At 42.8% G+C, this 19724-nt stretch overlaps 1 protein-coding gene across 6 annotated transcripts in view; it reads left to right on the top strand.

The window, feature by feature from the left end:
- Positions 1–19724, top strand: part of LOC140719311 (myocardin-related transcription factor A-like) — a 222208-nt gene that overhangs the window by 170105 nt on the left and 32379 nt on the right. For all 6 annotated transcript variants that reach the window (XM_073033853.1, XM_073033854.1, XM_073033855.1 and 3 more), the window contains 3 exons: positions 6189–6244; positions 8265–8340; positions 18744–18905. In XM_073033853.1, coding sequence (XP_072889954.1) covers positions 6189–6244; positions 8265–8340; positions 18744–18905 — 294 coding nt within the window. The remainder of the gene's footprint in view (positions 1–6188; positions 6245–8264; positions 8341–18743; positions 18906–19724) is intronic.

Raw genomic sequence — 19724 nt, 5'->3', positions numbered from 1 at the left:
CTGGTGGGTGGTCGATTTTCAAGGACTAAGTACTAGAGCTGGGAATGCGGCCTATTAAAAAAAAACTTCTCAGTTCTTGTACCTGGCCTTCCCAGTTTCAGACACCCAGTATATGTGAAGCCCATACATACAAGGTATTGGGAGACCAGTGGTATGGATTTGCCCGCTGCTGCAATGCTCCAGGCACCTTCTGTTCAGGAATCTGTTCACAGCTGCGTTTCCAACTTGCGTACTGATCAGGTTGCGAACAGTCCTCGGGAATGGAGCCCTGTTGTAACCTGCAGATTTGTATGCTTGGTTTGTCCGTGCAGTCAGTTTGTAACACACTACATGATTCTCCTCAAAACAGTCGCGTTAGGGACAACACGGTAGCATAGCGGGTAATATATCTTTACTACTCACGGGTTCAATTCCAGCACTCTCTATAAAGAGTTTATGCATTCTTCCGGTGACCAGGTAGATATCTACTATGTATGTGTTTAGTAGATTAATTGATAACATGGGTGTAATTGAGTTGTAGGGGTTCATTGGGCTGGAAGGGCCTGTTCCTGTGCTGTATCTCTAAATGAAATGAAATAAAATAGCATTTTAAGGTATATTGAGATTTTTCATTTTTACTGCCTTAAGTTTAATTGGTGTAAGATCAAATACAGACAACACTGCCAAAACTCTTTGTTTTCTCATGCCTGTTATTTTCCATGTGGTTCCTAGCTCCCTAGTTACCTTAGCCAGATAAGCCAATTCCTCAGCTATATGACCTGGTACAGAGCAGTTTTGGTGTTTGGAGTCAGTGTGCTAGCCAGATAAAATCCTGAGAATCCCTTCTGAAAGGTCAGCACTTGTCACTTCTTGGTCAAGAGCAGTTTGGAATGAACCTTGAATTCAGAGGGCCTAATACTAAGCAGAAAAATTGTGGTCAACCAAAGAAACAGAACAGACGAGAGCCCTTCTGAGAAACAGGATGACATTACTGAAAAGCAGAACATGTTCACATGCTGCTGCTCCATGCTACTGAAGAGGATCAATTCAGCAAAAGGTAAGCACAAGGTCATCCTTGTGAAGAGGCAGCTTGCTGTGCGATAATTTCTTGAAGGTCGCGGCCAACCACAGTGGCTGTCAGAAAGGAATCAAGTTATTTTCCATGGCTATTGATCGCTGAAAGGCAGTATCAATATTGGTGTTGAGTAAGGGTTGGCTTTGGCTTTAAGAGCCCCACTTGGGAAAATAGTTTGCTAATATTTGGTGGACTTGGACTTAGAGAAAGCCACCAATTCAGAATAGTAAGGCTGAAGTGGAATTGTATATAATATTTGCAAAGTGGTAGAAGGTTAGACAGCAACACACACAAAATGCTGGAGGAACTCATCAGGTCAGGCAGCATCTCTGGAAATGAATTAACAGCCCACATTTCAAGCTGATATCTTTCTTCAGTACTGAAAAGGAAGGGGGAGGCTGCCAGACAATTAGATAAATAGCCAAGCTGCTTTATTGCTTGACAAAAGAAATACAAGACTTTCTATAATTTCCCCATATTTCTTAGCAAGTTCAGCAATTTCACCACATCCAGGGAACTTGCTTACAGTCATTGCCACCCGGTCTCCCCTTTGGAATTGCAGCTGCTGAACTTGGGGCGTGTTATAACAGACAATTTTGTATTTTAAATTTAAAAGAAACGTTCAAGAGTTTTCCCCTCTTGACGTGATGTACAAATGGCAGCCTTATGCATTGAAAATTTTGTGGTTCATTGACCTCTATTTGTGAGCCTGTTGTGTCACTCAGTTTTGACTGTGAACCTTCAATGCCAAATGATGGCAATAAAGTTTATAGATCAGACGCAATCTCATTAAATGGCAAATCAGGCTGAATGGTTTGTTCCCATATACATGAACCAAACTCTTCCTCTGTTTACTCACATGTTTTGGAAATGATTAGAATCCAATTGTTTTTTTTTGTGTATGTACTTTTTAAATTACAATAAATGTTGGTACTTTAAAGCCTGGCAATAGCCATAAGACATAGGAGCAGAATAAGTCCACCTGGCCCATTGAGTCTGCTCCACCATTCAATTATGGCTGATTTGCTATCCCTCTGAACCCTCAATCCCATCCTCCTGCCTTCTGCCCATAACCTTTGACACCCTTACCAATCCAGAACCTACCAACCTCAGTTTTAGATATGCCCAAATGACTTGTCCTCCACAGATTCACTGGCCTCTGGCTAAGTAATTCTTCCTCATCTCTGTTCTAAAGAGATGTTCTTGTATTCTGAGGCTGTGCCCTCTGGTCCTAGACGCCCCCAATATTGGCACACTATCTAGGCCTTTCAATATTCAGTAGGCTTCAGTGAGATCCCACCCTCCCCCATTCTTCCAAACTCCAGCAAGTCCAGGACCCGAGACATAAAATGCTCCTTGTAATTCAGCCCTTTCATTCCTGGCATCATTCTTGTGACCCTGTCCAATGCCAGCACATCCTTTCCTTGATAATGAGCCCCAAACTACTCCAAGTGTGGTCTGACCACACTGGTTTAGCAATATTTATTTGGTAAGGTGGTTCAACCGCTCTTGAAATCTGGACCAGTTTCTAGTTTCCCAGGATCCCAAAGCTTTTTTTCCCACTCTCCTGCACTTCTTCCTCCTGTTATTTTCAAACCAATTTTGGTGTCTGTTAAATTGTAGCCTGTCTCCTTTATCTGCCCGCCTCATGTAGGCACTAATAGTACCTGCTTCCTTTCTGGTTTTCTTGTTCTAGACAAAGATGATTATTGCTCCCAGAGTGTGGCTGCATTAATATAAGTGGCTTATATAAAAATCTAGGCCTTTGAGCATAACTTTTGCACTACATTTGCATACAGCTAATTTGCTTCAAAGAAGACATGCATAGGCACTACATTACTTGTGGCATTGTGTATGGCTTGAAACAAGTATCACCCGTAGAACAGGAAATCTCTCACTCAGTTGATAGTACGAAGCTTGGCTTTTGATTTTGTTGTGTTCCGTTATGTTACTTTTCTGAAACCTGGACTGACTCATGGGAAACCTGTATAAATGTAAGAATGTAAGGTAATTTTCTAATACTTTTTAAATCCTTTGGGTTATAGTTTCTGGTTGCCAGACCGCATCTAGAGTTGCTGCATAAAATATTTAACTTATTTTGCATTTCATATCCAGGTAATTCTTTTGTGTGTAATCGATCTTTTCTCCGGCGCTGAACTGAACTCGAATTATAAAATGCTGGTGTCTTGATTCTGTGAGCTTTAAATCCTCCCCCAAAGGCATTTTGCTGTGCTTTAGGTTTTATGGGCATGCTGAGCATAGGGATGAGGGGGTGTAGGATAGAGCCTGGTACTCCTGCGCGTGATGTTACTATAGTGTGGAGAGGAAGTGCAGCTTTTCTTATGGGTGGAGAAACGGAAGAGAGTGGTGACCACTTTTGCACATTTCAGCTATTGATTAGGATCATAAAGCGATACAGCACAGGAGGCTGCCATTTAACTAACCTGGCCGTAGCTGCCTCATTGAAAGCAACAGTCCATTAGCTCAGCACATCACCTTTTACAATAATGCAAGTGGTTCCCTTAAAGTATGTATCCAGTTTACTATTGTTTGGTGTGTTGCAGGCCAAAATAGTTCGTATATTTAAATCTTTAAAACAGAAACTCCTCTTTTAAGTACTAAAGCAACTCAGCAGGTCAGGCTGCAAACGGTTGACACTTTGGGCTGAGATCCTTCAGCAGGACATTGCTGAAGGGTCTCGGCCCAAAACGTCGACAGTGCCCTTTTCCCTAGATACTACCTGACCTACTGAGTTCTTCCAGCATTGTGTGTGTGGTGAAGTATAAGTGACGTGTTTGTCTTGGTTCTTGGCATCTTGTGTTCAACAGTGTCTTGTGCTAGTGTAAGGAGTTGTTCGTGTATGCGTTTTGAGATGGGTGCAGTGCTAGAATACAAAGTAAGAGGTGTAACCCTGCATCTGATCTTGCTCTATACATTAGGGAGTAGATGATGAGCTGCAGTTATTTGCTACGGAGCGCACACCACTACTTCTTCAATTCGTAACTAATTTATTATGAATTTCACCTTAAAGGACAGGGCTGGAGTCTGTGAGGTTGTTAGGGGACAGATTTGTTTTTGCAGTGGAAGTCATTGAGATTGACTCAAACCACTAAAGAACCCACTTTTCAGTCTGGATCACTTTCTAGCATGTAGCTTTACAGTGCCAGTGAACCGGGTTCAATTCCCACCGCTGTCTGTAAGGAGTCTGTGCATTCTTCTAGTTTCTTCCACGTGCACCGGTTTCCAAAGATGTGCAGTACAGGTTAGTAGGTTAATTGGTCACATGGTGCAGGCTCCTTGGGAACAGAAAGGCCCATTAATGTGCCATATCGCTAAATAAATAAATAAAATGCAGATAACGCTATTGAACTCAGCATTAATGTGTATATGATGGACATAAGAGGAGACAAAGTTTTAACCTCTTTGAACTGGTCCACCCATGTAATAAGGTTGATCACTTTATACCTAGGTATACCCCCCCCCCCCACCCAGTAACTTTGCTGATAAAAGAAAAAATTTCTATTGTATAAGTTTTCAATGAATAATTGAAGTTTTGGGAGAAGATGTTCCAGATTTGGATTGAAAGGGCATAGGGAATAGCATCAGGGTATACAGCCTGATCTAATTTTCAGGCTTAACGCCTGTTTTCATGACTGAAAACCATAACCACTGATTTCCCCCAACAATCCAAAAACCCGTCTCTGACTTGGCATTCACAGCTCTCTGTTGTACGCTCTGTGAAAAGGTACTCCCTAAACAACCCAGTTCCAATTTTAAGCTTTTGCGTCTCCCTAATCCAATATTTTAATTTTTCATACCTTTCTGATCATCTTGAACAACTCACAGGGGTCCCCATTATTACTCAAAAGAAGTCAAACAGGAGCTTTGGAACCTACAAAGAAGATTCATGGTTTAGGAGTTTGTGTTTCAAATTATTTTTGTTGCTGGTTTTACCTAGGGCTACGTACTGTAGTGGTGAGCGGCATCTTTATCCAGACTTTTACACCTCTTGTGTGGGGTTACAACAGGAAGGACTTGTAAAGTCCATTAACTTTACAATCTGTAATGGAATGTTATTCTCCCAATGGCAATACACTCTAAAAAAGCCCTGGAATTCCTTCTCTAAAAATTTCTGTCCCTCACTTCCTCTCTTGACAATTCTCTAAAACACCTCACTGTGACGGCCACTGGTCCTACCTGCTATCTTGCATGGCTCCGTATCTATTGACAGACAGACAGACGTACTTTGTTGATCCCGAGGGAAATTGGGTTTCGTATTGATTTGATGCATGTATAAATTGAGTGGTCAGTTTTATGTTGCAAGGTGGAGAAATCTTAACTTAGAGGTCATAGGCTTAAGTTGAGAGAAGAAAGACTTATTTATTGAGATGCAGTGTGAAATAACTGCTTCAAGCCACACCACCCAGCAATCCCCCAGTTTAATCCTAGCCTAATCACGGGACAATTTACATTGACCTATTAATCTACCAATTGTTACGTCTTTGGACTGTGCGAGGAAACCGGGGCACCCGGAGGAAACACACACAGTTACGGGGAAAACATAGAAACTCCTTACAGACAGCGGCAGGCCCTAACCTAATCACAGGACAATTTACAATGACCAATTTACATACCAACCGTATGACTTTAGACTGTTGGAGGAAGCCCACGCAGTCACGGGAAAAACATATAGATTCCCTGCAGATGGCAGCAGGATAATAGGAACATGGGGGCATTTTTCTTTACATGAAGAGCGGTATGTACATGAAGTGAGCTGCCAAAGAAAGTGCCCGAGACAGGTTCAATTACAATGTTAAAAAAACATCGGATTGGTAAGGTTTCAGGGCTTCCCAACACGGGGTCCACAGACCCGTCGGTTAATGGTAGGGCTCCATGGCATAAAAAGGGTTGGAAACCCCTGGTTTAGAGGGATATGGGCCAAAAGCAGGCAAATGGGATGGACTCAGAGTGGCACCTTCGTCAACATGAATGGGTTGAGTTGAAAGACCTGCTTCCACGCTGTCTGACTCAGACTATCCTTGTTTGATCGTGCTCTTGTGAAGTATCGTGATGTTTTGATGCATTGATATCAGTGAAGGTTGTTGCTATGGTTTAACTTTTCTCACTCTTCCAGCTCTGAAGAGCCCTGCTGCATTTCACGAACAGAGGAGAAGCTTGGAGAGGGCACGGGTAAGCAGTTTTTAAATCTTGTTACTGAATGTTGTTTCTGCCTTTTTGCACAGACTTGAGCGCAAAACATTTGTTAGTGAGTTGAACCCTGTTCTTGCCAAAGCCACCATTGAACTGATAGATAGATAGATACTTTATTCATCCCCATGGGGAAATTCAACAAACTGTTATAAACAAACAAACATGCTTCTTTCTAGGTTGAAGAGCAACCTAATGGAGATGATAATACTGATGTGTTCCTGAGATAGCAGTAAAGATTTCCCAGGATGATGAACCTAACAGTCAAATGAGCAATTCAAGAGTAATTCTTTTCCCAGAGAGTGCTTGTCACAGGGAGCTCACCACCAAATAGTGGATGGGTGGTGAATCATGTAGGGTGCTTTGTACTGGATGAGTGTCGAAGAAGCTGCAGTCATCTAGACAAGTGCAGACCATTCCTTCACTCTAATGAGTTGTGCGTTGTGGGAGGGGGCTTTGAGAAGTTGTGCAATTTTCTCCTTGCAGGGTGCCCCATCTCTTGCCCTTGCAGCCGCTGTTTTTTGTGGCTCCACCTGGCACCAATTTACCAAGGTGGCTTCAACAGCACTTCCTGCATCCGCAGTCTGTGAAGGTAAAGGTGTGTCGGAGTGCTGTTGCTTACCGGACTCCCTCCGAGTCTCCCAGTACTTGAATATGGAAATAGGTCAGCATTCCTTCGTTGTTGCTTGGTCCAAAACCTGGAGCTCCTAGCCAGTAGGACTGTGTCAATACTACCATCTTGTAAACTGCAGAAGCTCAGTAATCTAGCTCCCCACTGCCTTAAAATTAGAGTGATGCCTAAGCTCATATTGTCAAATGAATAGAGAAAAAGTTGGAGAAAGCTTATGCATTAAAAAGAAAACTGCAGCATTGTTAGACCTCAGTATGTAAGCACACTGCAGATGGCCCATTGCCTCTTAAATTCTGTAATTTAAATTGCAAACTTAATGGTGCTATGAATGGACCTTAAGTATAGGGCACACGTCCCACGGAACTGATGCCTTGCATATTTACCTATCTCTATCATCTCACCTGCTTCAGATGTGGAGGGTTAAAAAAATTGCTTAGAAACTAAAGTGTTTAAAAGATAAATACTTTGCAGTGTGCAGAACGCCACTTTAGCTACGGAAAGCACACGAGAACGCACTTTTAGTCTGCAAGAAATATTGCTCTGCCTCAGAAGGCAGTGGAGGCCAATCCTCTGGATGCTTTCAAGAAAAAGTTAGATAGAGCTCAAAGATAGCCGAGTCAAGGGATATGGGGAGAAGGCAGGAACGGGGTACTGATTGTGGATGATCAGCCATGATCAGATTGAATGGTGGTGCAGGCTCGAGGGGCCTAATAGCCTACTCCTGACAATAGTCTATTGTCATAATTCTAGGAAAACGGCGGCAGAGAGAGACACAACATGGAAACAGACCCTGCAGTGTCTGTGTCTCTGCTGACCATCAACACCCATTTTCAATTATCCTACATGAATCCCATTTTCTTTCTCCCCACCCTCTCCTGGATTCTATCACTCGCATATACACTGTGACACTAGGGACATCTTACAGCAGCCGGCTAACTTACCGAGCCAGTGATCAACTGTGGGAGAAAACTGGAGCACCCGGAGGAAACACACATAGTCACGAGGGGGAGAGGGTAGATGGGGTTATAGACTCCAGCAACGGCCAAGGTCAGAATTGAACCTGGTTGCTAGAGCTGCAAAGCAGCAGCTCTCTAGCTGCAACATTATACCACTTAATGTTCACAATGCCATTTAAAAAAAAAAGCTCCTGCTGGGTTCAGTCCACAAACTAAGTGCGCAACAGAGGAGCAAGATGACCCACTATGGCCTTGAGAGCTTTAAACTGCTCGACTGCGCAGAGAGCATCTGGTGAATTAATCTGCTAGGGAGAATATCAGCACAGTTCATAGATGTAACTTTGACACTGTGATGTGTCAACATTGTGGACCTCCTGGATCCTCAGTGTAACCAACTGTTTTTGTAAAATTGCAGACTGAAGACTATTTAAAGAGAAAGATACGGTCACGTCCAGAGAGAGCAGAGTTGGTCAGAATGCACATACTGGAAGGTAAGATGGATGAGATCATACACCTCTATGGCATGTTCTACTTAAAACTGCTGTGAATCTTAGAGTGCAAAATCCTGAAATGCTAAAAGGAAATGTGTACATACGGCCAGAACTAATTAAAATAAACTTAAATATTTTTTCCCATTTTATATTGTTGAGTTTTGTAAGTTTCCTATTTAACCATTGAAAGCATTGGTTCCATAAAATTGCTGAGACTAGGTAATTTTATTAAACTGCTGGGACTTTTCAACTTGATTAAGGAAACAGAGATGAAATATAGTTTGGCTATGCTCCAGCAGAATGTTGGGGAACAAAAAACTTGAGGCAAATCGATCTGCTGATAGAGGACTTTGGCTGAGCCTGAGTACAGCATGTTGCAACCAATTGGTTCAATAGCTACACGGCTGTCCAACCAGATCATTAGCTGCCTACTACATCTCTCTCTATTCAACAAATATTCTTCTGTTCTGTGCACCAAAATGGATGTCTTTGTGTTCCTCCACATTGTATTCCGTTTTCAAGATCACAAGACAAAGGAGCAGCAGCAGGCCATTTGGCCCATCGAGTCCGCTCCGCCACTCCACCATGAGCTAAACTATTCTCCCATCTAGTTCCAATTTCCAGCTTCATTCCCATATCCCTTGATACCCTGACTAATTAGATACCTGTCAATCTCCTCCTTAAAAACCCTCAATGATTGGGCCTCCACAGCTGTATGTGGCAACGAATTCCATAAATTTCTGTGTTCTCATTCTGTTTGCCCATATCCCTTGAAGCTCTGCGCCTCCCTTTCTACTCACAATCCTACCTAGTGTACAGTCAGCAGTAAGGATATAAATGTAATATTTGGTGCCTTCAGTCAAATCGTTGATGTGACTTGTGAATGAATGGCTGGGGCCCAAGTATGAACCCCTTTAATAACCCACCAGTCGGACTGACAGCCTGAGAAGGAACTGTGCATACCCATTCTTTGCTTTCAGTCCAATAACCAGTTCTGTGTTTACGTCAGAACAAGCCGTTAATTCTGAGCTCTAGCCTTGTTGATAAATCTCCTCTGCGGAACTTCATAGCAAACCTTCTGAAATATAAGTACGTCATTTCCTCATTTTTCTCTCATCCATTATTCACTTCCTCAAAAGAGGCCCACAGATTAATTAAACTGAAATCTTGCTTAAATTCATGTTGTCTGCTCAATTCTACAAGGTGACTACAGATAGATTTCAACACATCTCTTATCACTCTTGGGCTAACAGGTTGGCAGTTCCAATTTTTGGCTGTCCCACCTTTCTTATCTAGTGGGGTCACATTTGCTGTCTCCCTTTCCATGTGAGCAACTCCAGAATCAATGGAACCAGAGAAGGTCATACCCAGTGTGTTCACCATCTCTCAAGCCATCTTTCAAAACAAATGGAAATTGTTGAGAATCAGAATCCTTTATTATTGCCAGGTATGAGGACACATACAGGGAATTTGATGCCGGTTTCCCTGAGCGCTCTCTGTACAGAATTAAAAGCAAACAAAAACAATAGTACAAATAATCATAAACTATATACAATGAGGTCCACCTCACTGAATGTACAGATTCCGGAAATTGTCAGTTTTCTAGCTCACCATCTTCTCCAGAATTCATCATCATCATTATTATGTACCATGTCATATGTCGTGGGCATTCATGGTCCATGACTATGACAGTTCCTGGCAAATTTTTCTACAGAAGTGGTTTGTCATTGCCTTTTTCTGGGTTGTGTCTTTACAAGACGGGTGACCCCAGCCATTATCTTCAGAGATTGTCTGCCTAGTGTTCGTGGTCACATAAGCAGGATTGTGATAACCAACTGCTCATGCAGCCATCCACCAGCTGCTCCCACAGCCTCACGGGACCCTGCTCAGGAGGCTAGGCAGCTGCACACCTTGCCCAAGGGTGACCTGCAGGCTAGTGGAGTGAAAGAGCACCTGACCCCTCCTTTGTGGCTACGTACAGCTCCAATACCATATACGAGTTTGCTGATGATGCCACTGTTGCGGGCCATAACAAAGGTGGTGATGAATCAGCATACAGGAGGGAGACTGAAAATTTGGCTGAGTGGTACTACAGCAACAATCTCTCACTCAATGTCAATAAGACCAAGGAACTGATATAGCCTTCAGGAAAGGGAAACCAGTGGTCATGAACCAGTACTGTTCAGAGATAGAGAGGGTCAGTAACTTTAAATTCCTGGGAGTCACTACCTGTCCTGGACCCATCGTATAGCTGTAATTGCAAAGAAAGCACAACAGCACCTCTACTTCCTCAGAAGTCTGTAGAGAGTCGGAATGTCATCAAAAACCTTGGCTAACTTCCATCGACGTGTGGTGGAAAGTGTGCTCACTGGCTGCCCCTCCTTCTTCCCTTTCTCCCATGGTCCACTCTCCTCTCCCATCAGATTACCTCTCCAGCCCATTACCTTTCCCACCCACCTGGCTTCACCTATTACCTTCTAGCCGGTCCTCCTTCTCCTCTCCTCCTTTTTATTCTGGTGTCTGCCCCCTTCCTTTTCACTCCTAAAGGTCTCACACCAAAATGTTGACAGTTTATTCATTTCCACAGATGCTGCCTGATCTGCTGAGTTCTTCCAGCGTCTTGTGTGTGTTGCTTTGTATACCTATGCTGGTTATAAACTCTGATTCTTCACCCAGTTAACCACAGCTAATCCCCTCATACCTGATAGTTTCCTTTGCTTAGATTTAAAAGAATTAAGGTATTGATGGGCAAGTGAGAGGATAAATTGCAGGGATGCAGAGAAATAGGGAGAGGGGGAATGGGATTGATGAGAATATTCTGTTGGAAGCCTCTGGGCTGAATGGCTTCCTTCTGTTTTAATCATTAAATACACACAATTGTGAAACCACAAATTGGTCAGCAAGTTCAGAGGAATAAGGCAACCAGCAGGTATTGAGAATCCCCAGAACCTATTCTTTAGCTGCACCACATAACATAACATAAGAACATAAGAGATAGGAGCAGGAGTAGGCCAATCGGCCCCTCAAGCCTGCTCCGCCATTCAACAAGATCATGGCTGATCCAATCTTAACTCTAGTTTTCACCGAATCCCACAAGGCAACAGTGCCAACCAACAGGGCACCATGCCGCCCATTTTATTTTATTATTCATCCCGCCCAAACCCATGTGATCACCCGGGGGAAAAAACCGAGTTGCCAATTGAGGAGAAAAAATCTGGAAAATTCCTCTCCGACCCATCCAGGCTATCGAAAACTGGTCCAGGAGATCACATGGCTGATCTAAACCTAGCCTCATGTCCACTTACCTGCTCGCTCACCGTATCCCCTAATGCCATTTTTATCCAGGAAAATGTCTATCTCCGTTTTGAATTTATTGAGTGTAGTAGCTTCCACAGCTCTCTGGGGCAGTAAATTCCACAACCCCACTACCCTCTGAGTGAAGAAATTTCTCTGCATCTCAGTCCTGGAACGGCATCCCCTTATTTTAAGATTATGCCTCCTAGTCCTAGTTTCACCCATCATTGGGAACATTCTCCACGCATCCACCCGATCAAGCTCCTTCACAATCTTATATGTTTCAATAAGATCGCCTCTCATTCTTCGGAACTCCAATGAGTAGAGTCCCAATCTACTCAACCTCTCATCATACATCAACCCACCCATCCCCGGAATTAACCTAGTGAACCTTCTCTGCACTGCCTCAAGAGCCAGTATGTCCTTTCTTAAATATGGACACCAGAACTGCACGCAGTACTCCAGGTGTGGTCTCACCAATACCTGGTACAACTGCAGTAAGACCTCCCTGTTCTTATACTCCATCCCCCTAGCAATAAAAGCCAGCATTCCATTGGCCTTCTTGACCACCTGCTGCACTTGCATACTAACTTTTTGTGTTTCCTGCACCAGGACCCCCAGATCCCTTTGCACAGAAGCACTTTCCAGTTTCTCTCCATTTAGATAATAACTTGCTCTATTATTTTTCCTGCCAAAGTGCAAGACCTCACACTTGTCAGTATTATATTTCATCTGCCAAATGTCTGCCCAATCACTCAGCCTATCTATGTCCCCCTGCAGGGTTTCAATGTCCTCCACACTCATTACACTCCCTCCCATCTTTGTGTCATCAGCAAACTTCGATACGTTGCACTTAGTCCCTTTCTCCAAATCATTAATATAGATTGTAAAGAGTTGGGGTCCCAACACCGACCCCTTTGGAACACCACTAGTCACCAACTGCCAGTCTGAGAATAAACCATTTATCCCAACTCTCTGTTTTCTGTTAGAAAGCCAATCCTCCACCCATGCCAGAATATTATCCCCAATCCCATGATTTTTTACTTTAAGTAATAATCTTTGGTGTGGCACCTTGTCAAATGCCTTTTGGAAGTCCAAATACACCACATCCACTGGTTCCCCTTTATCTACCGTATATGTTATGTCCTCAAAGAACTCCAACAAATTTGTCAAACATGACTTCCCTTTTGTAAAGCCATGCTGACTTTGTCCTATTAAGCTATGTTTATCCAAATGCCCTGTTACTGTTTCCTTAATTATCGATTCCAACATTTTGCCAACCACAGATGTTAGGCTAACTGGCCTATAATTCCCAGCCTTCTGTCTATTGCCCTTTTTAAATAAAGGAGTTACATTAGCATTTTTCCAATCTGCTGGGACCATTGCCGAGTCCAGCGAGTTTTGAAAAATTATCACTAATGCATCCACAATCCTGACCGCCACTTCCCTTAAGACCCTAGGATGCAAGCCATCCGGTCCAGGGGATTTATCCACCTTCAGTCCCATTAATTTATCAAGTACCATTTCCTTGGTGATTTGAATCGTAGTTAGCTTCTCTCCCCCTAGAGCCCCCTGTTTATCCAGTGTTGGGATATTTTGAGTGTCCTCTACTGTAAAAACTGATACAAAATATTTGTTCAGCGTTTCCACCATCTCCATGTCCCCTACCATTAATTTCCACATCATACGATAACATATTGACATCAGTTTCCCTATAAGTCAACCAAAAGTTGAAGTTGGTAATTTACAACCATGGTGCAATAATGAATTGCTAATTATTCATGCAGAACCCTTCAGCATCTCCATTCTGGGTCACAGATTCTCAATTCTCTATATTATTGATGATTTTAAACATGTCAGGTTGTAAAATTTCATCAGATTTCCTCTTGTTATCATCAATGTATTCATTTTCTTCATTTTCCCTTTTTTCCCCCTAATTTAACTCTGATTTACCATGTTCCTCCCATCAGTTTTTCTTCCTGAATGTGAAATGTCATTGGTTGGGGAGGTAGACTGTTGGGCCCCATTGCTTGCCAAGATCCCAGACGCCTTGCTGCTCTGTTATCATATTTCCGGCAAATTAAGACCGGAAATTTTCTTTAGCTGAAGACTGTACCACAGGATCCAGTATGATGTTCCTATTCTGATCACCTCACTCTAGATCCATCCATTGAAAAGTGCCAGAGGAATGAATTGGGAGAGTTTCAGATCAGAATTTGTACCTCTGCTTTGTGCGGAGGAAGAACAATTGGTGGTTGTGGAGAGAGTACTTCCACTGGAGTATTGGCACAGTTATTGGTCGATGTGCACTTGTGAATTGCTGATGTACCGTGAGCTGGCAATTCTCATAGGGAGCGTAGCCCAGCAGGACCGCGCTGCTGGGAAGGTTGGCATTGTATTACAGGCTGTGCTTCACACTTGCAGCAGGACTGTGCATGAAGGAGTAATACTTAAAACTTTTCAGCACAGCTGCTAAATCTAAGCTTTCTCGTTCCTGTGTTCAGTCCTCTGCTCATTTCAAGAGTTACTGTTAAAGCAAGTAGGAAGAGGGGAAAAAAAATCTGAAACACGCATGTGTGCCTTAAAATCAAAAGGGAATTCGAGTTACTCTGCTGAATGTTCATGCACTTCTGCCTTGTTTGCTGGAGCCTTTCACTTTTCCGCTGTATGGTCAATTTAAATGCTGGCCTAGCTAGACTGAAAAGACAATGTGTTGGTCAGGACAAGAGCCGATTTCGCTCGCTCTCTGCAATGGTCAACTCCATAGTGTTGAGGCTATGAAGACTGCCCCGGCTGCTGTGCTCCTTGCCCTCTAATATGATGAACTGATAATTGAGGCTTTGTGCCTACTCTGGGGTTCGAATCTGAGGGCTCAATTTTGGTTCAGAATGCTGTTGTTTGTTTCAATTGTTTGCATGATTTGTATTTTTGTTTCTGTTGTGTATCGGGTGTTAGCCTTTTATTTTTATTCTTTTTTTTCTTTAAATTGGGTTATTTCTTGCTTTGTGGCTACCTGTGAGCAAGCAAATCTCAAGGTTGTATAATTTATACATTGTTTGATAATAAATATGCCCAAATCTTGAATCTTGAATCTTGTTCTTACCTTTAAATCTCCCTGACACAACTGACCTGCATAAAAATACTTTCAGGTACTGCCACAAGACTGAATGAATGCTTTTCTGGTTCACTGCATCTGCCTTTCTTTCTATCAAATCCCTCTAATCCCTCTGTACCTTTTCTGTTTAGTGATGCATTCAGTTCTGCTTGAGTGAATTTTGTTAGTGATTTCCTCAGCAGTTCTGTTGCTCTGTTGAGGAGGGGTTTAAAATCTATCCAAATCCCTCCCTCTTTGTTTCCCCATTTGTCCTTGCAATTTGAACTCTTGATATTGACGGGTGGCAGCATGGAGATACATCTCTACCAAAGAAGGTATAAGGTGCTCCTTCCCACCACTAGCTTGCGGGTCACTCTTGGGCAAGGTGTAGCATCTGCTTAGCCCCCCAGTTAGAGTCACACTTATCCAACCACTGACACCAGGCAGACAACAGACAATCTCCGAAGAGTATTGATCATGGCTGGGGTCAGCCGTCTTGTAAAGACACTGCCCAGAAGAAAGTAATGGGAAATCACTTCTGTTGAAAAATTTACCAAGAACAATCACAGTCATGGAAAGATCATGAACGCCTGCATGATATGACGAACGAACATATCAAATGGTTCTGATACAATTCTGTAGGTTAATCTTTAAATAAGTTGCATTTCAATACTTTAGTTGATTTTAATATAGGAAGTATTGTTTGTCAATATATAGCTAGATTTACATAAAGCAACAATTTTTTGACTGAAAAAAGTTGTGAAGTGGGATCTGAAGCAGAGCCTAAAGAGTGAACACGATGGGTGCTGTACTGAGGTTACTTAATTGAAAACATAAGCGACTTAAGACTGTACCAAGCAACAGTACACATTGACTGGTTACACAATTCATTTGGATTTACATTACTGCAAAAAAACAGACTCATCAGCAAATTCAAGATCTCTAACTTCCATGGTTTAAAAACTATTTCCCCAGTTTCCTGTGGATAGAGATAAAAGGAAATTTGATTTAGAAGGATGAGTGGTGTTATACATGGCAATTAATATTACATTTTGTGGATCCTATTAATTGTCTGGTCGCTTTTATTATTAAAGTTGCCACTTTCATTTCTTTTAGTCCATCTGATAAAGGGCAATATTGGGCAAAAGTGTGAAATTTTGAGCTCACTTATCCCAGTGAGGTACTTCTGCACCAGGCTCAGTGCAATGGGGTTCGGAATCCAAGTGAAATCTGCTGGGCCTTGATTTTCTTTTCTCTATCCCATGTGCAAGGATGGCAGCCTTGGAACAGGTCCAGCAGCTTACTCAGATTGTTGCTCTTGAGCTTTGAGTGTTGATGGTGCTTAGTCCTGTGGGGCTTTTAATGCCAGAGTTTGCAGCTGTTTTCTTCAGGGCAAATAGCAGCTATTTGGGAAAGTGTGACTGGTGAGCAATCTGGACCAGGACCAACATCATTAATTCTGCATCCAACTGGCCACCTGTGGACACCTTGCATCTCCTCTTGCTGAAGTAGGATTTTAACACACAAAACTATGGCTCAAAACTGCCAAGTCAACACATTGACCTTCTGTTTATTGGTCTCTTAGCTGTCTCTACTGAAAGTCTTTAACCACTTGCAAATTTCTACAGATGTACAGTGGAGAGCATTCTAATTGGCTGCATCACTGTCTGGTATTGGGGGGGAGGGCGATTACTGCACAGGATCAAAGTAAGCTGCAGAGCATTATAAACTTAGGCAGCTCTATCATGGGCACTAGCCTTCATGGTATCCAGGACATCTTCAAGGAATGATGCCTCAAAAGTTGTGTCCATTATTAAGGACCTCCATCACCCAGGTCTTGCCCTCTTCTCATTGCTACCATTAGGAAGAAGGTACAGAAGCCTGGGGACACACACTCAATGATTCAGGAACAGCTTCTTCCCCTCTGCCATCTGATTTCTGAATGGGCATTGAACCCATGAACACTACTTCACTATTTTTTTATTTCTATTTTTGCACTACTTATTTAATCTAACTATTTTATATATCTGTACTTAACTAATTCACAGTTTTTATGCTATTATTATGTATTGTAATGTACTGCTGCCACAAAGTCGACAAATTTCACAATTTCTGATTTTGAACTTTAATTCTTGCTTTGTTAATTTGCTTTCCTTAATTGGCTTCTAAATAGCACAGTGGTTAATGGCTCTTGCCTTTCCTGATATATTCTAATTTGTATGTTAGCTTTTTAATCCTTAAAGTTTCTGACTTTTATCCTACTATGTTGTTTTGTGAGCCTGCTCTTAATTTACCCTTAAAGTTCCAAGTTGGTACTCAAAAAATGTCTGTATTCCTTTCTGGATACCAACATAGTAGGGCAGTGCAGAACCAGGGAAATATCAGTTTGAAATGTATTAATTCCTGGGATGCAGGCATCACTGCATTTCAAGTATTGCGTAGTGGTTAGTATAATGCTTTGCAGCACCAGCTTGAGATTGGGGTTCGAATCCCGTCGCTGTCTTTAAGGAATCGGTATGTTCTACCGTGACTGTGTGGATTTCCTCCCGGTGCTCTGGTTTCCTCCCATGTTTCAAAGATGTACAGGTTAGGGGTTCATAAGTTGAGGGCGTGCTGCCTTGGCACTGGAAGTATACCAACACTGGGAGGCTGCCCCCAGCACATCCACAGACTGTGTTGATTTGTTGAAGTAACATCACATTTCACTGTAGTTTTCGATGTACAAGTGACAAATACAGCTAATCTTTAAATATTTATTATACCATCTGTTCCTAAATTGCCCCTAAACTTCAGAAGCAGTTGGACTATTGACTGGTGTACACATATCCACCTTAGTTACCTTCCCTGAAGGACCTCACATTTGTTTTAATGGCAGCCTGGCAGTTTCATGGTTACTGCTACTGATTTTTTCATTTTATATCCAAATTTACTTAAACATCCTAGTTGCCCTAGTGGGATTCAAATTTGTCCCAGAGTCAATAGCCCAGGTTCTTGTTTGCTAGTCCAACCTATTGCATGACTATAAAAGCAATCTGTTAATCTTTAATTGATCCCTCCTAGAGGCATAGCATTTATTTTGATCTGATCCGTCTCCATTAGCCCCCATCTAGTTACCTCTCATTTACTTCAGGCGTATTACTTGTCTCACACAAGGGCATTTATCCTGGCCTTGAGTTGTTTGGGTCAAGATTAAGTGTTCATGAAGACTTGGAAATGGGCTGCCTCCCCATTGTCTTTCCCTCAGACATGCCTTTGGGATGAGGTAACTTTAATCTTTAACGGATTAAGATAATATGATTCTAACTTCTCATTTTCTTCAAAATGCCGTGATATTTTATCTACAGTAAAACTCCATTGCTTGCTTCACTGCCTGTTACATTTGCTGTTTAGGGCAGCAGTGAAAGTCTCCCATCTCTTATGGTGTTTGTTATGTCAGTAGCTTTCCCTCAGATTTCACTACTGTTAGTGACGCAAATCCTGGGTGGAGACTCAGGAATACCGTTGCACTCAGATGTAGGACAACTCCTCATTGCTGTTTCCATAGCAATTTTGTTTTACTAGTCAGGGTTGTTAGCCCTGAGCTGAACCCCCAAACCTGGAAGACTGGCAGATCACTCTTAGTCTGCCTTCTACACTTTGACCTGTTTGGCATGGGTGACCCTACCAAGAGCCAAAGCAGTTAACATAGCTCTTCAGATCACTGAGGCACGCAAGCCTCCAAACCATGACAAGGTTGTGGTCTCCCTGGAGGAAAATCTCCATAGCGCCAATCTGATTATTCAGAAACACCAGTGCTTTGGCATCTGGCTTGCCTCATGATTTCCACATCCATCCTACCCCCACCCCATGCCACTTTGAAAGGGAATGACATCCGGTACTGTAGTCCAGGAAACCTGCCACCCCGGTGCTATCAATCAGTGGGCCGGACAAATGGAGTTTTGCTGCAGTTGGTCCACCTCTGTGTTAAAGTGCTGATCGTGAGGTGAATAAGTGTCCGTTTACTGATGTCATGCAGAAACTTCAGCAGAGCCCTCCCTACAAGCCACGCAGATGAAGCTGAAGCGGGCGAGGCTGGCCGATGACCTGAACGAGAAGATTGCACAGCGCCCTGGTCCCATGGAGCTTGTGGAAAAGAATATCCTGCCCGTGGATTCCAGTGTCAAAGAGGCCATCATAGGTAAGCAAGATTTCCTACACGTATCGGTCAGGTGCTATACAAGGCAGCAGTGCTGCGCAGGAATCTAACATTCCCGATAACATCAGCCTCTAGTACTCTTGTGGTTCTCATCTATCCTTATGCCAGCGTAGAGAGTTGTTGAATTGGCTTCCCACTCCAACAGCTGTTAGAGTGGAGGAATGAGCAATTTGCTGCCAGAACTCAGTGGGTCAAGCAACATCTTTGTGGCGGGGGGTGCTTGGGGGTGGGGGGGGGGGGGTGGGAACAGAATTGAAAACATCTGAAACCTCAATCAAAACCCTGCATCATTTGGTGTACAGTAGTTTATGTTTCCATGAGCCCTTTAGTGAAACGCTTCTTCCTGACACTACCCCTGAGTGTCCAGATTATGGAAAACGGTATCCTGTTGGTGTGGATCTTGTATCAGACATTGTTGTCAAAATTGACACAAATAGCCATGTCCTAAAGCTGCAGATTTATAATCTATAGCTTTATGAATGATTATGATAGAAGTTTGTGATCTTTGCTTCTGATTTTGCCATTTCCTACGATGATGTGTGATCTGCACTAAGCTGATATTTTCATTACACTCTGCTCTTCAGACGTGTGTGGTACCCAAGGTTAGCACTTTCTGACCTATAACCCTAACACTGCGAGAACTGAGCTCAATCTTGCTTCACCCATTCAAGCATTTTAGCACCACTGACTTTTAATGAGTAAATGTAAGCACCACCAAGCGCATCTTTCCCTCCACCCCCACGTTATGCTTTCCACAGGGATCACTCCCTATGCGACTCCCTTGTCCATGCGTCCCACCCC

Source organism: Hemitrygon akajei, chromosome 31 (assembly GCF_048418815.1).
Source record: "Hemitrygon akajei chromosome 31, sHemAka1.3, whole genome shotgun sequence".
Taxonomy (NCBI): domain Eukaryota; kingdom Metazoa; phylum Chordata; class Chondrichthyes; order Myliobatiformes; family Dasyatidae; genus Hemitrygon; species Hemitrygon akajei.
This window is presented reverse-complemented; position numbering and strand designations above follow the sequence as displayed.